General features: G+C 42.9%; 1 protein-coding gene across 2 annotated transcripts; it reads right to left on the bottom strand.

Annotated features, from left to right (window-relative positions):
* Nucleotides 1-11,220: 11,220 nt before the first annotated feature.
* rnf181 (ring finger protein 181) lies at nt 11,221-14,215 on the bottom strand. Of its 2 annotated transcripts, none has more exons than XM_084025866.1 (6): nt 14,162-14,215; nt 13,605-13,732; nt 13,391-13,527; nt 12,789-12,904; nt 12,610-12,684; nt 11,221-12,504 (listed from the first exon to the last, which is right to left on the bottom strand). In XM_084025866.1, exons 2-6 carry the CDS (start codon nt 13,688-13,690, stop codon nt 12,445-12,447), a joined length of 474 nt encoding a protein of 157 aa, XP_083881992.1. In that variant the 5' UTR covers nt 13,691-13,732; nt 14,162-14,215; the 3' UTR covers nt 11,221-12,444. The 2 variants fall into 2 exon arrangements, with proteins under 2 accessions (XP_083881992.1, XP_083881991.1); XM_084025865.1 differs by having other exon boundaries at nt 14,073-14,182.
* Between the last annotated feature and the right edge of the window lie 1,268 nt (nt 14,216-15,483).

Raw genomic sequence — 15,483 nt, forward strand, 5'->3', positions numbered from 1 at the left:
TGCTTCTGGAAAACCATTCAGCACCTCAGAAGGGGGAAACGGAGAACCATCCCAGCTGTATATAGTAAGGATGGGACACTGTTGACCTCAACTGAGGAGGTAATCGGGCGGTGGAAGGAGCACTTTGAGGGACTCCTGAATGCGACCGACACTCCCTCTACGGTAGAGGCAGAGTTGAAAGCTGATGAAGGATCATCGTCAATTTCCCTGGTGGAAGTCACTGAGGTAGTCAAACAACAACGGACCAGCTCTTTACTCTCGTGAGGATCCTGGAGGGGGCCTGGGAATATGCCCATCCAGTGTACATGTGTTTGTGGACTTGGAAAAGCCTATGACCGGGTCCCGTGGGATATTTTGTGGGAGGTGCTGCGGGAGTATAGGGTGAGGGGGTCACTTCTTAGGGCCATCCAATCTCTGTACTCCCAAAGCGAGAGCTGTGTTTTGGTACTCGGCAGTAAGTCAAACTTGTTTCCAATGGGGGTTGGGGGTTGTCACCAATCTTGTTTGTGATATTCATGGACAGGATATCGAGGCGTAGTCTGGGGAGGAGGGTTTGCAGTTTGGTGTGCTGCGGATCGCATCACTGCTTTTTGCGGATGATGTGGTCCTGCTGGCATCATCGGTCTGTGACCTCCAGCACTCACTGGATTGATTCACAGCCGAATGGGAAGCGGTTGGGATGAGGATCAGCGCCTCTAAATCTGAGGCCATGGTGCTCAGCAGGAAACCGATGGACTGCCTGTTCCAGGTAGGTAATGAGTCCTTACCCCAAGTGAAGGAGTTCAAGTACCTCGTCTTGTTCGCGAGTGAGGGGATAATGGAATGTGAGATTGGCCAGAGAATCGGAGCAGCGGGGGCGGTATTACATTCGCTGTACTGCTCCGTTGTGACGAAAAGAGAGCTGAGCCGGAAGGCAAAGCTCTCGATCTACCGGTTAATCTTCATACCTACTCTCACCTATGGTCGTGAGGGATGGGTCATGAGCGAAAGAACTAGATCGCAAGTACAAGAGAAATGAGTTCCCTCAGGAGGGTGGCTGGCGTCTCCCTTAGAGATAGGATGAGAAGCTCAGTCATCCGTGAGGGACTCGGAGTAGAGCCGCTGCTCCTTTGCATTGAAAGGAGACAGCTGAGGTGGTTCGGGCATCTGGTAAGGAAGACTCCCTAGGGAGGTGTTTCAGGTGCGACCAACTGGGAGGAGGCCACGGGGAAGACCCAGGACTAGGTGGAGAGACTATATCTCCACACTGGCCTGGGAACGCCTCGGGATCCCCCAGTCAGAGCTGGCTGATGTGGCCCGGGAAAAGGAAGTTTGGGGTCCCCTGTTAAAGCTGCTGCCCCCGCGACCCAACACCGGATAAGTGGTCGAAGACGAATGAAATTAATTACACATTATCATGACTTCTTGTTTTGGATAAACTATACTGTACATTTTTATGATTTTGTTATGGCATACTATGACTTTTTAATGACACTTTTATGATCTACTATCCTATGATTTTTTGTGACATGTGCCACAAAGTATGCTTTTATGGCACGTTATATTAGGATATTTTTATTACAAAGTACAATATGACGTTTTCTTTATAGCAAACTACACTATGACTATACTATTACTTTTCCATGATTTGTTCTTAAAATGTCCAAAACAATAACCTTTATTTGTGTCATGCGATACTATGAGTTTTAGTAATTTTTTTATGACATTGTATCAATTTTTTATTATATATTATACTGTGCTTTTTGGAGGGTCATTTTTTTGGAGATAATATACTATGACCAATTAGTGACAATAGTTATGACATACTGAACTACACCATATTTGTGACATACTTTGACTTTTTATTATATTTTATGACAAATTATGACAGTTCATAACATATTTTTTTATGGCATAATATAATGTGAAACATTTTATGACCTTTTAATCTGTGACTTTTTATGGCACACTATTAACTATGACTTTTTGTAAAATCTCAATGACTTACTATAGGCCTACTGTAACATTTTTATAATGTTTTATGACATTTCTATGACGTCTGTGAATTTTCATGTAATACTCTTTCATTTTTTTATGATATATATGACGTGGCTTTTTGTACATTTTTATGGCATACTCTACTATGATATTTTGTATGACATGACACATTTTAAACATTTTTACGGCATATGGTTCTATATTTATATAGAAGCATATAGAATACTATGGCTGACATTTTATGGTTAACTATAATTATTACTTTTTTAAAACATTTATTTTTAAAGACATTTTATTGTATACTATGCTGTGATTTTTTTTTTTTCAAAAATATATATTCTTCCTATCAGAAATAGTGTGGTATTGTTCTAATGGAGGAATGTGTTGTTGGATTTGATGTGTTCGACATTTTCTCCAGACAGTCCTTCAAACTCAAATCATTCATTTCACGTATTCATTGGCTGCTGGCGATTTTTGATGTACTTTTTTTGGTATTCTTGGTATTTTAAAATATTTTTTTGATGTGTATCCTGAGCCACTATCATTCCTGAGACCACAATCCATGTCATTGGCATTCTCTGTTGCAGTAACAAGCACCGTGTATGTGTGTATACGTTGTTACAGGCGCATTTCTAAGCTTCTGAATGTTCCAGTGAGCACTGTTGGGGCCATAATACGAAAGTGGAAAGACAATCATTTCACCATAAATTTTCCTCGATCAGGTGCTCCTCGCAAGATTTCTGACAGAGGAGTGAAAAGAAAAATCAGAAGAGTTGTCCAAGAGCCAAGGACCACTTGTGGAGAGCTTCAAAAAGACCTGGAGTTAGCAGGTACTGTTGTCTCAAAGAAAACGGTAAGTAATGCACTCCACCGCCATGGCCTGTACGCCCGCTCACCACGCTCCATTGCTGAAAAAAAAAAAAAGCATGTTGAAGCTTGTTTAAAGTTTGCTGCGCAACATTTGGAAAAGCCAGTGAAATACTGGGAGAATATAGTGTGGTCAGATGAGAGCACAATTGAACTGTTTGGATGCCATAATACACACCATGTTTGGAGGAGGAATGGCACTGCACATCACCCTAAAAACACCATCCTAACAGTGAAGTTTGGAGGTGGGAACATCATGGTGTGGGGCTGCTTTTCAGCACATGGTACTGGCAAACTTCACATCATTGAAGATAGGATGAATGGGCAAATTTACTGAGACATTCTTCAACATCAGCTGCCATCTGCCAGGATGATGAAGATGAAACGAGGATGGACATTTCAGCAAGACAATGATCCCAAACACACAGCCAAGGAAACTCTCAATTGGTTTCAAAGAAAGAAAATAAAGCTGCTAGAATGGCCCAGTCAATCACTTGACTTATTAAAGCCCACTGAAAATCTATGGAAAGAACTGAAGATCAAGATTCATAGAAGAGGCCCACGGAACCTTCACGATTTTTATGACTGTGTGGAAGAATGGGCCAAAATCACACCAGATCAATGCATGCGACTAGTTTCTCCGTCTTGAAGCTGTCATTACCAACTGTTGTGGAAATCTTGCACTATAATGGTAAATGGCCTCATTTATATAGCGCTTTTATCTAAAGCGCTTTACAGAGTTGACTGACATTCACCCATTCATACACACATTCACACACCGACGGCGGAGTCAACCACGCAGGGCGACAGCCAGCTCGTCAGGAGCAATTAGGGTGAGGAATCTTGCTCAGGGACACCAGACCAGCCATCTTGCAGTTACCAGCCAACCTGCTCTACCTCCTGAGCTAATGAATAAAGAAACTCGTGGAGCCTCAGTTGTCCTTACTCAAGTATATAGTTTAATACAAATATCTACGCAGAGAAGCGTTTGGTACAGTATGGTTGCGTAGACACATTCAGATACCAGATGCTTCCTGAGACATCGTGACCTCGGGTCTGATACAGGGAGCTGCTAAGTTCTTATCTGCTAACAACAATACAACAATCCTTTCTACAAAGCAACTAGTAGTCACTAATGGAGATTTCTAGAATGAAGATTTCTGAATATATCATATTATATTATATTTGTCTCCAACACCAACAAAGGCTTTTGTACAAAGTATTAAATAAATATCAGTAAGTGTGGTCATTACTCTTTCCCTGTGTGGTTTCGCATTATTACACATAACTTAATTTCTGAACGTATTTTTTTTTTTTTTTTTTTTTGGTTTCTTTGTATGTATGGATTACTTGGGTTGTTACCAACATCTGGTTAAAATGTCATGATAATCAGTGCGCAGTTGGCGGAGTGGTTTTTCGCGCATGTCATGTGCAAATGTACATACGCAGCAGACCCCGGTTCGAATCCCGGCCGGAGGTCCTTTCCTGTATGTCACACCCCCCTCTCTCTCCTATGTTTCCTATCTGTCCACTGCTAATAAAGGCGTCTATGCCTAAAAAAAATCTTTAAAAAAAACACCTTGGGAAATATATGTACTCAGAAAAATGGTGATGATGTGTGAGTGTGTGTGTATATATATGCATACACATATATATGTATACATACACATAAATATATATACACATTTATTTATTTATATATATATACATTGCTCAAAAAAATAAAGGGAACACTAAAACAACATAATGTAACTGCACTTTCTGAGACATCAGCCTGTCCAATTAGGAAGCAGCACCGATTGGGAATCAATTTCACCTGCTGTTGTGCAAATGGAACAGACCACAGGTGAAAATGAGTGGCAATTAGCAAGACATCCCTATAAAGGAATGGTTCTGCAGGTGGTGACCACAGACCATTTCTCTTTTCTCTGCCTTTCTGGAAGATTTTTTTCTTTTTGGAATTTTGGCAGTGTTTGCACCACTAGAGGTAGCATGAGGCGGTTTCTCCAACCCACAGAAGCTGCCCAGTTAGTGCAACTCATCCAGGATGTAGTGGTGGGCAAGTGAAGCCTTATAAAGCACTGAGGCTTTCCTAGCAATTGTGTTGAAAAAGATTCAAAGCTTCAACGCTTCAGTGATGGTGACATCTGGTGGACAACTGAAGCCATAGCAACCTATCAAGAGCGTGACTGAAGCTCTGACACCGTTTCAATCCCATGTCAGCAATAAACGTTTAGAAAAGACTGTGTGGTCATTAACGTGTTTTGTTCATTCATACTCGCCCATACTGTAAAACATCCCAGTTTAAGCCAACGGATAATCTAAATGATATGAAGGGTTAATGGTTGGTTAAGGGTTTATTTATTTGATCATGGTATGTGAACTCAGAAAGATCGTTTTTGTATTAAGTGTTTTACACCGGAGTCCAGATAATAGTTTGTCATAGGAGAAGTTGTATGGTCGAGGAGGAATGTTTATGCACAGAACAGACAGGTTTTTGGTCTTCACAGGTTTTTATTCAGAAATAGAATTTTTTCCACTGTGGCAGGCTTCAGTCTGCTCCTCTTCTGGCTCACGACGCATGAACACTACGAGCCAATGAAACGCACTGACACACACTGTGAGCCAATGACACGCACTGGCACACTATGAGCCAATGAAACGCTTCGAAACATTTCGAAGCAATGAAGCACTTTAGTGCTTCGGTCACGTGACGTCGGTGTTTGATACAAGCTCCGACACAGTGGTTCGAACCACTCCGCTTCAGGAAGAGCGACACAAGCTCCAAAGCCTCGGTATCATTTGCCCATCACTACCAGGATGGCACATCAATGCGCATTGTGGCAAGGTTTGCTGTGTCCCCCAGCACAGTGTCAAGAGCATGGAGGAGATTCCAGGAGACAGGCCAGTACACCAGGGGAGGTGGAGGGGGCCGAAGAAGGACAACAACCCAACAGCAGGACCGATGTCTGCTCCTCTGTGCACGGAGGAACAGAAGGAGCACTGCCAGAGCCCTACAAAGTGACCTCCAGCAGGCCACTGATGTTCAAGTTTCAACTCAAACGGTCCGAAATCGACTCCATGAGGGTGGTTTTAGGGCCCGACGTCCACAAATGGGACCTGTGCTTAAAACCAAACACCGTGCAATGTGAATGGCATTTGCTAGAGATCACAGGGATTGGCAGATTCACCATTGACGCCCTGTGCTCTTCACAGATGAGAGCAGATTCCCCTTGAGCACATGTGACCGACGTGACAGGGTCTGGTGACGCCGCGGAGAACGTTCTGCTGCCTGCAACATCCTCCAGCAGGACCGATTTGGCGGTGGGTCAGTGATGGTCTGGGGAGGCATTTCTTTGGGGGGCCGCACAGCTCTCCATGTGCTTGCCGGAGGTACCCTGACTTCCATTAGGTACCGGGATGCGATCTTCAGACCCACTGTGAGACCATGCTGGTGCATTGGGCCCTAGGTTCCTTGTAATGCATGACAATGCTAGGCCTCATGTGGCTGGAGTGTGTCAGCAGTTCCTGCAAGACGAAGGCATTGATGTTATGGACTGGCGTGCCCGTTCCCCAGACCTGAATCCTATTGAGCACATCTGGGACATCATGTCTCGTTCCATCCACCAACGCCATGTCGCACCACAGACTGTCCAGGAGTTGACTGCTGCTCTGGTCCAGGTCTGGGAGGAGATCCCTCAGGAAACCATCCGTCGTCTCATCAGGAGCATGCCCAGGCGTTGTAGGGAGTGCATACAGGCACGCTCTCTGCTCTCTCTGCTCTCTGTCCCTAACCTGCACCATGGCCCTGTACTTCAGGACTTTATTACCTGGTGTGAGGGCGCCTGTCTCCAGCTGAACTCTACCAAAACCAAAGAGGTAATTGTTACATTCTCCAGCAAGCAGAGACAATTAGCAGAGGCTGTCACTACCATCATCCAGGGGGAGCCTGTGGAGTTGGTGGAGGAATACAGGTACCTGGGCACAATATTCAATGGCCTTCTAAGGTTTTCCTCCAACACCGAGGAGATCATCAAGAAGTGCCACCAGAGACAATATCTGCTCAGGAAGCTGAGATCGTTTGATGTGAACAAAGATATTCTCCTGACCTTCTACTACTCCTTCATTGAGAGCGTACTTACATTCTCATTCATCTCATGGTTTCACTCCATCAGCCTGCAAGACCGGACACGCTTACTCAGCATCACCAAAGTCTGCTCTAAAATCATTGGACACCCTGTTAGAGCTTTGTCTGCCTTTTGTGACCAGCAAACACTCCGCACCGCTCACAGGATCCTACACGATTCCTCACACACATTACATCCTGTGTTCGAGTGGCTCCCATCGGGACGCAGACTGCGTTGTCCGCGCTGCAGGACACAAAGGAGGAGGGCCACCTTTGTTCCTACAGCAGTCCAACTTATGAACAATGACCCCTCCCTGTCTCAACAACTTTGCCCAGCCCCCGTCAGACTGAATGCACATAGCACTTTAACGTGATGCACAGAGCACTTTGAAATTGACAGCTGCTAGAATTTTTTAACTGAAGCACTTTGTGAATGTTTTTATGTTGTCTGATGTCCTGTTTGTCCTAATGCTGCTCTTTATGCCTTTTTAAATTGCCCCTTGGGGACAAATAAAGTGTTTGATTGATTGATTGATTGATTGATTGATTGGAGGCAACACGCACTACTGAGGATCATATCGACATGTCTTGAAAAATCTCCACAAAAGTTGGATGAGCCTGCGACCTGATTTTCCACTTTGATTTTCGGTATGATTCTGAATCGAGACCTCCATAAGATGAGGATTTTGATTTCATTAATCATCCATATGTTTTGTTGTCAACGCATTGCACTTTGTAATGAATAAAGATTTCCAACTGGAATATGTTATTCATTGAGAACTAGCATGTGGTGTTTAGGTGCCTTTATTTTTTTGAGCAGTTTTATTTGTGTGTGTGTGTGTGTGTGTGTGTCTGTGTGTGTGTGTGTGTGTGTACTCGTACTCGTACTGGGACATGTGTGTTCTCTGACCAGTATCTTCTTCTCCATGAATTGCGGATGGTAAACCAACGTTAAACAGTATCTCATACAAGCTTGTTGATGTCACCTTGCTGGTCAGAGTCAGCCAGAGAACTTTTGGCCAATGGGATGCAGCCAAGGTAATGTCTTCCTGATGGTGAGAGTGGGCTTGTGATTGACCCCCGGGAACAAATACAGTTTTTAGAATTGAATTGAAGCAGTGTGAGAGTAATAAACTATGCCAGAGTGCAGTTTGACAGCTACATTTTGAAAACTGATGTTTCCCACTTCCACTTAGCACTGTGAATGCAACAGTTCACACTTTAGGATGTATATTTGTTTCATTTGCAGGCATAAAGAGAAACAACTTTTGGCAGAGCAGGGGCCCGTTGCACAAAAGATTAAGACATCCAGGATAAGTGACTGAGCTGAGCTCAATCGATCCAAAACAAGAGCGTCAGGCTTAATTGGTTGCACAAAGACCAAGCCAGGATGAGCAGACACGGATTCATCAAGCCAGGTGAAACCAATTCTGGATAGGTGCGCGCTCACGGCTCCCTCAAATAGACCCCGCCGCCGATCACAGATTCACTGATTCACCATGGCAAATAGAGCGGCATATTTTTCCCCGCTGGAGGAAGAAATCCTCATGGAGGCATATGAGGAGGTCAGGCTGCTCTCACTCAGCTTTCGTACTAAAAAGTATGAAAAGTAAAGCACGATATTCTCGTATGCTTTCCTACGTATTACACAGAGCCGTGGTCACCTTATGCTGGATATTAGAGAGCATGAGACACAGGGCTTGAAGCAGGAAAAAATCCTGTGCCTGAAATTTTTTTATGCATTGGGGAGAAGAAAATTCTGAACATTTGCAATCTAAATGAATTAATCTGGTGCACTTTGAGAGTAAACCCAAATTATAGTTTGAAACAACATTCAAAACACACACAGCCAGTATCACTAAGCATAAAGTCCGCTAGCTTAATGCTAACGTATAATACCTCAGAAATTAGCATCACCAAGGGCGTAACTTTGAGTTGAACATTGGGGTGGTTGAGATTTCCACCTGTGAAGCAGGTGTGTGTATATATATATATATATATTCTTTGGCCACCAGCCACTGCGGCAGGTTTGGGTTTACCAGCCCAGATATATAGTTTGTGCCTAAAATAAAGTTGACCGACTCAGAAAATGCATAAAAATGGGTCTTGAACTTGTACAGAATACACATTAAAGTGTGTGCAAGTGTTCTTGTTAGGACTCATGGTCCTTAATTGTCTCTAACTTTAAGTATTTTGTCCCGATTACAAATGGGTTTGTAGTGTTTCCCACAGGATCTTTGGAGACTATGGTGGGGGGATTGCGATCCTCTAGGGGGGTCCGGGGGCATGCCCCCCCGGGAGAAAATTTTGAATAATTTCATTTTAATGCATCAATTTGGTGAATTCTGAGAAACAAAATATGACATATCAATTACTGACCAATTTCTTACAAACTGCTGGTACTGATACAAATGTTGACATACTAAATGGGGTTGAGGAGTTTAAGCATTCAAGAAAAGATGAGAACAAAAATGACTAAAACACAATTCGTTTATTATTATTATTATTATTATTATTATCATTATTATTATTAATAATAATAATAATAATAATAATAATAATAATAATAATAATAATAATAATAATAATAAAAGTGGGTGACTATTCCTCAGCCTTCCTTGGTGTTTTGGTTTTGACTGAAGCCTCGTTCACATACGTCGTCACTCGCCCATCTCTGAGAGACAGCTGTCAATGAATGTGAATGTGTTCTAGTGGAATGTGGACCAGGACAGGCGATGTGATGTGGTCGATCGGAGATCAAATAATTTTAACTTTCTGCGATGCGAGTGAAGCGAGTACCAATCACAATGTAGAATAGAGATGATCGACAGTTGCCGTCAACAGAGAGTTCCACAGAGAGTTGTCGCTTGAAGTCGCCGCCGGCGGCAGTGAGTTTTTTTTTGCCAGCGAGTAGAATTCAGCGAGAAAGCGAGTGACGGGCGAGTAGCGACGTATGTGAACGGGGCTATACGCGCACGCACTGTCAAACTCGCCGGCTGGGGGGGGGGGCAACCGTGAGTGGTGGCACTGGAGCCCTAGCAGCAGCTACCTCCTGTTGGGAAGATACTTTTATTCTTTTGCTTTTTTTCGCGTGCTTTCTTCATACCACCGCTGATGCGGGGAGAGACCGGGAGAGACCGGGAGAGACAGTAGAGAAGCGCAGGTCCGGCAAGGTGGGCGAAACCAAATCTCAGAGCGGGAGGGGGCACAGACAAACGTCACTATTTTTTACTGGTAAATTGAGAAAATCTACCACACTGTTGTGATTATAATGCTGAACATTCAATATCAATAATTGTGATATCATATTGGGTGGGTTGTGGTGGCTGGTTTGGATTATTGGGTGGGTTGCAACCCACCCATCCCCCCCATAAATTACGCCTATGAGCATCGCTATCGCTAGTTCGCGGCAATCGACAGCGATAGCAGTAAAGCTGCTAAAAGCTGTTTTAATTCTGGCTTTAGCGCTGTTAACACGTCACAGTTTTAATATTTTTCATGCGAGAAAGTCACAGTTTAATCCAGTGCAGAGTCTGTGGGAGCCGCGACCGGTGACCAGGGCAACGGCTGTCACAGCGGCGGCAGCGCCGGTCTACTGATCTGATCGCCCAGGGCCAACCTCTGTCGTCATCCCGGGGGAGAAAAACGAGCCAAGTAACTTATCCGCACGCTTTTAGAGGTTTGCCGCTGGCTGGTTAAATTCTTTTTATTAGATTAATGTTGGTCTCATTGATGAAATCTAACAACTGTGGCAGTCGCATTAGTTTGTCTGAATGAAAAGTGTGCAGGGCTGCCTTTGGGCTGATGTTATCAATCGCTCTGGCTACGTTGTCCCGGTCCGAGGTGCCTGGAAACTTAAGGCCCGCCCTACTCTGCTCTGATTGGCTAGAACTCCTTGGTTACCTTAAGTACCATTGGTAGTTGGAACTATCACTTTAAACGACTGGTTACAGTAAAAAAAAAAAAAAAAAACACTTCACCAAAATATTGCTACGCCGGATTTCCGGCACCGTGCCGGAGGTCTTCAAGCCCTGGAGACATAAATCTAGACCTACACCTAACCATAACCCTTGGAGAGTTTAGCTCAGGAGGTATACAGGTTGACTGTCAACTGTAAGATTGCCGGTTCAATCCCCGGCTCCTCCTAGTTAGCATTTACCTAACCTTAACTCTAACCCTAACCAACGAAAGATCATATGCATTCACTGAAGGAATAATATGAGAACAAAATGCAGATTTTTTGCTAGGAATGTCATCAAAAAGTACTTTAATACTCTCCCCCTCTAAAACAACGGGTTACAATATTATGACTTTATTCTCGTAAATGTATGACTTTATTCTCGAAGTCTGTGAATATTTATTTTTTCTCTGTGGCTCTAATATTCCGTCATTTTATATATAGCCTTATAGTCTATGGGAAACTGTAAATGACCTAATGATAGCAACATCATCTAAAATCGTAATTTATCCAAAATGATTTAAATTAATGATCACAAATGTTTAAATAATGACAGTGGGTCTAGTTATATGTGATAACAATGTGTTGTGGGCAGTGGAATAACTATTGGTTTCCGTTTGTGGTGACTGCTGACTGAGATAAGGGATGAGATTAAATAGATCCTGGAATTTAGCCTGGTCTGGAGCAGGCTCACTCCGCAGAATAAATCTGGTAATTTACACCATAACATATCCTACTGCCCCCTATCCCACTTTTGTGCGAGCGGATCACGGATGTTGAACCAGGATAACCAAGATATCCCGGCTTAATCCCTTATCCTAGTTTTGTGCAACAGGCCCCAGATGAGGGCACATAAAGAATCCCCCCCCTGCTTCAATGTTTCTTTTAATCTCTCTTTAATGAGACTGTATTTATGTGTAAACAAGTCACAAAGCATACTTTTACTATTTTGGTGGAAAAACATAACATCACTGTTTAAAATATATACCTTTAAATAATTCATATTAATTAGACAAACATAGCTGAACAGATGTTTCTTGTGTTTATAGCTCATAATTTATATTTATAAGGAATAGAGTCTGAACAGAAAAGCTTCAGTGCTGCAGTCAACAACATTCTAATCTTAAAATATATTAATGAGAAAAAAAATCTTAAAAATCAGCACTTTCAATTCTCTGTTACCCAAGTGGTTTATGCTGCATTCATGCCATATCCAGAGAAAGACAACCTTATTGTAACGAGTGGTCACACATTATTTGAAGATGGTTTCCCCAGCTGCTGAGCTGAAACATTTGTATTACATATGTCTCATATTGGGATTTATTTTGATGGAGCTGCTAGTGACTAAGGATGTTGTTCTTTTAGCCAAATGGAAGATATTGTATTTATGGATGTCATTATATTTCTGACTTGTAACTACAAAAATAAGCGTTGATTCCCATCCTTGAAATTACATTATGCACAAAATGGCATGAACGCGCCCCTATGCATTTCCTGAAACACAAAAACATCGCTGTCATGTGTACATGGTTCCATGCAGGTCTTCCAGCCTGTGCTCCCTCTGTTTTCTTCTCTCCTACAGGACACAAAACAACACTCAGCCAGGGACTGATACCACACTGAAACCACAGCTACAAGATGAGGATAATTTGTGCCATCCAAAGCAATTTTACAAATTCACCTTGTCTTTTTTAAACTCCTCATACTCTGTATTGTCAGTCGGGAGTTCAAGTCGGCAGAGTGGACAAGAGTTGGTCTGGAATCGCAAATAAAAGATTCAAAAGGAGCTTTAGCAGCCACTCAAACTTGTTCATTGAATGCATGATATCTAGAATATAATTCTGATTCACAAATGTTTACCTTGCCCAACCAGGGCAGTATACATCCTGAGTGGAAAAGGTGTTTGCAAGGCATTTCTCGAACCGTCTCTTGTTCCTCAAACTCCAGCAAACACACAGGACACTTGAGACCTTTATCTGTGAGAACACAAGACATGAGATTGCATCCCTCCCTGCTTCCTGTGAGCCTGCCTGGTCTACATTGGCTTAATGTTAGAAGAAAAACATGCCTGATGTAATGTATACCATCATATTCTACTGGAGCAGATGTTTGTCACTTGCAGACATCTGTGTCTATGTCACGATTATCCTGGAAATAATTGTGATTCACGATATTTTGCCGATAATCCTCAAAATATGCTCTAAACTATTAAAATGACAGCAAAACATACTGTAATCACTTTTTGCCATTTTGCCAAGAAATGCATTTTTATTCAACCACATATAAACCGCATATTTTTTGTGTGAAGATCGTTAAATAAAAAAATTATATGAACAAAATTGAAAAATATGTTTTTACCAATTCACCCATGTGACAATATTTACAATTATCCCGATAATGGATCTTTGTGTTTTTTCTAATGGCAATCTGCACTAAAACCTATATGTTCCATCCCACATCACCTGCTTGCTCTGCAGAAATTATCACCACCGTGAGAGTCTGAACGGCAGCTTTGGCAGCCGGAGGAGGAAGACGTTGGTCCCAGTCTGACAAGTCGAACGCCCCCGAGTCGATCAAGTCCAAGCCCTGCATTAAAGACCTACACACAGAACATCCATCACAACACGGGTATCACTGTCCAGCATCCACATGGATGGGAAGTGTGTGTTGCCTCACCTGGCCAATTCAAGTAGAGCATTCTGGCGATACTGTTCCTCTGGGTTGGTGGGCTCACAGTTGTGTTCATCAAAGTAGGATGCCATTTTGGTCCCGCCCACGTCTGTCACCTCTTTGCATTAAGATAACTGACAGACATATATGGATGCTGAAGATGTGTGTATATATATATATATATATATGGTGTATTATCACTATGAAATACAAACGTCATATGCAAATCTGTTCGAACCCGGAAGTGAAGACCACAAAGGACAGCGGCGTTCCCTAACACGCGAGTGTTAGCGTTATTCTCCAGTTCTTTGGTGACACAACAGCCAATGGTGAAAACAAAAACTTGCTCAAATGTCTTATGGACGTTAAACATGAACAGCGAATAGAAACGCCCCTAAAAACATGGTGTATTCTGATAACAGGCACACGTAAATGATGACTATGCAATAGTTGGGTGTGGTTATTAGAACATACTACGGCTAAAGTCCGAAGGCCGACTTGTCCAAACGGATACAGCCCAACGTAGAAACGATGAATGACGACGACTTAACAGCCCCACTTACCCGAAATGTCAGAGACAACAATCATGTCACTCTTCCTGGTATGACGAGTTGAGCCACGTGATACACTGTCCAATCGCAGTGGGGAAGGCGCTCTGATTCTTTTTCTCCGTTAATTTAATGGCGGTTGGCTAACGATAACGTTGGATTACCGCCATCACCTGGTACAGAGCAAGCATTGCAGTTATACTTCTATATAAAAAGTACTGTATGTTTTTCAATCAAACATCTGATTTACTAACTGAATTCAAATTGCATGTTATATAAAGGTGGGTTTTTACATCTTTTTTTACAGCCCGATTTGAACTCTCTTACCATCCCTGACGAGAGGCAAATAATGTATTTACTTGTTTAAGTTAAAACGGCTTCAATAAGCTAAGTTCAAATAAATGGTTGGTGAATAAACCAGGTGTGTCTAATGCTGTTTTTCTATTTCAAGTGTTTATGTTCCATATTAAATCTTAAATGTTAATGTTTCTGCTTAAATGCAATATTACACACGTGCGCCGTCCTCTCTGTTTACCTTTTTTTTTAAATTCCTCGAGGCTTCCCCGGTAACCCCGGGGCTGCGTTTCAATAACAGTTTGAGTCGCCCTCGCTCACTTGCCCTCAGCACTTGCCCTCGGGGGAATCCCCGCCGCCATCTTAAGGGCTGTTCCATTTCCCTGAACAGCTGAAGTGAACTCCGTGAGATCGACCCTTGAGGGCTGAGTGATCGAGTGAACAACGATGGCCACTTCAGAGCTGTATATCACCCACAATGCATTGCAGTGGTGCACGAAAAATATGTCCATGCGGTGGCGATAATGAACCTCAAACACCATTGTCTGCTGTCTATTCACCACCAAGGAAGAAGAAGAAAGTAGAATTCAATTTAATTCATTTTCTTAAATTGTGCAATTAGACTGTCTGTTGCGGAGTTATGGCAGAGCCCACCGTTTACAAGTGTAAGTATATAAGCCGATGTATTGCCATCAAGCGTAGAATACGTCTTCGTCTCAATGAAATGAGTCTCCGCATATTCTGTGTAATTTGGAATAGGCAGTATAGCGCTATTCCAACAACGTGTGGTTGATCCATGATTGTCTGGGCTGTTAGTGAACGAGGGCAGGTGTGTTCCATTTACCTCTTTCACTCCCCCTCCGCCCTCTTTCCCTCCGCCCTCCAAGTGGCCTCCGTGTGACGTCATAGCAAGGGCTTAGGGCAAGTGAGCGAGGGCGACTCAAACCGTTATTGAAACGCAGCCCGGGTTTCTCGTCGCAACGCTATGAACTGTGGGTAATTCCCTCAGGTAAAGTCAGCGTCATGCTGACTTACAGAAAGTG

The sequence above is a fragment of the Eutrigla gurnardus genome (assembly GCF_963514095.1).
Source record: "Eutrigla gurnardus genome assembly, chromosome: 13".
Classification (NCBI taxonomy): domain Eukaryota; kingdom Metazoa; phylum Chordata; class Actinopteri; order Perciformes; family Triglidae; genus Eutrigla; species Eutrigla gurnardus.

Excerpts from the sequence above, each read along its gene's own strand:
- rnf181 (XM_084025866.1), bottom strand. The coding sequence starts at position 13,690 with ATGGCATCCTACTTTGATGAACACAACTGTGAGCCCACCAACCCAGAG. Across the intron at positions 12,905-13,390 it reads AATTTCTGCAGAGCAAGCAG|ATAAAGGTCTCAAGTGTCCT; the intron begins GTGATGTGGGAT and ends GTGTTCTCACAG. Across the intron at positions 12,685-12,788 it reads TACTGCCCTGGTTGGGCAAG|ACCAACTCTTGTCCACTCTG; the intron begins GTAAACATTTGT and ends TTGCGATTCCAG.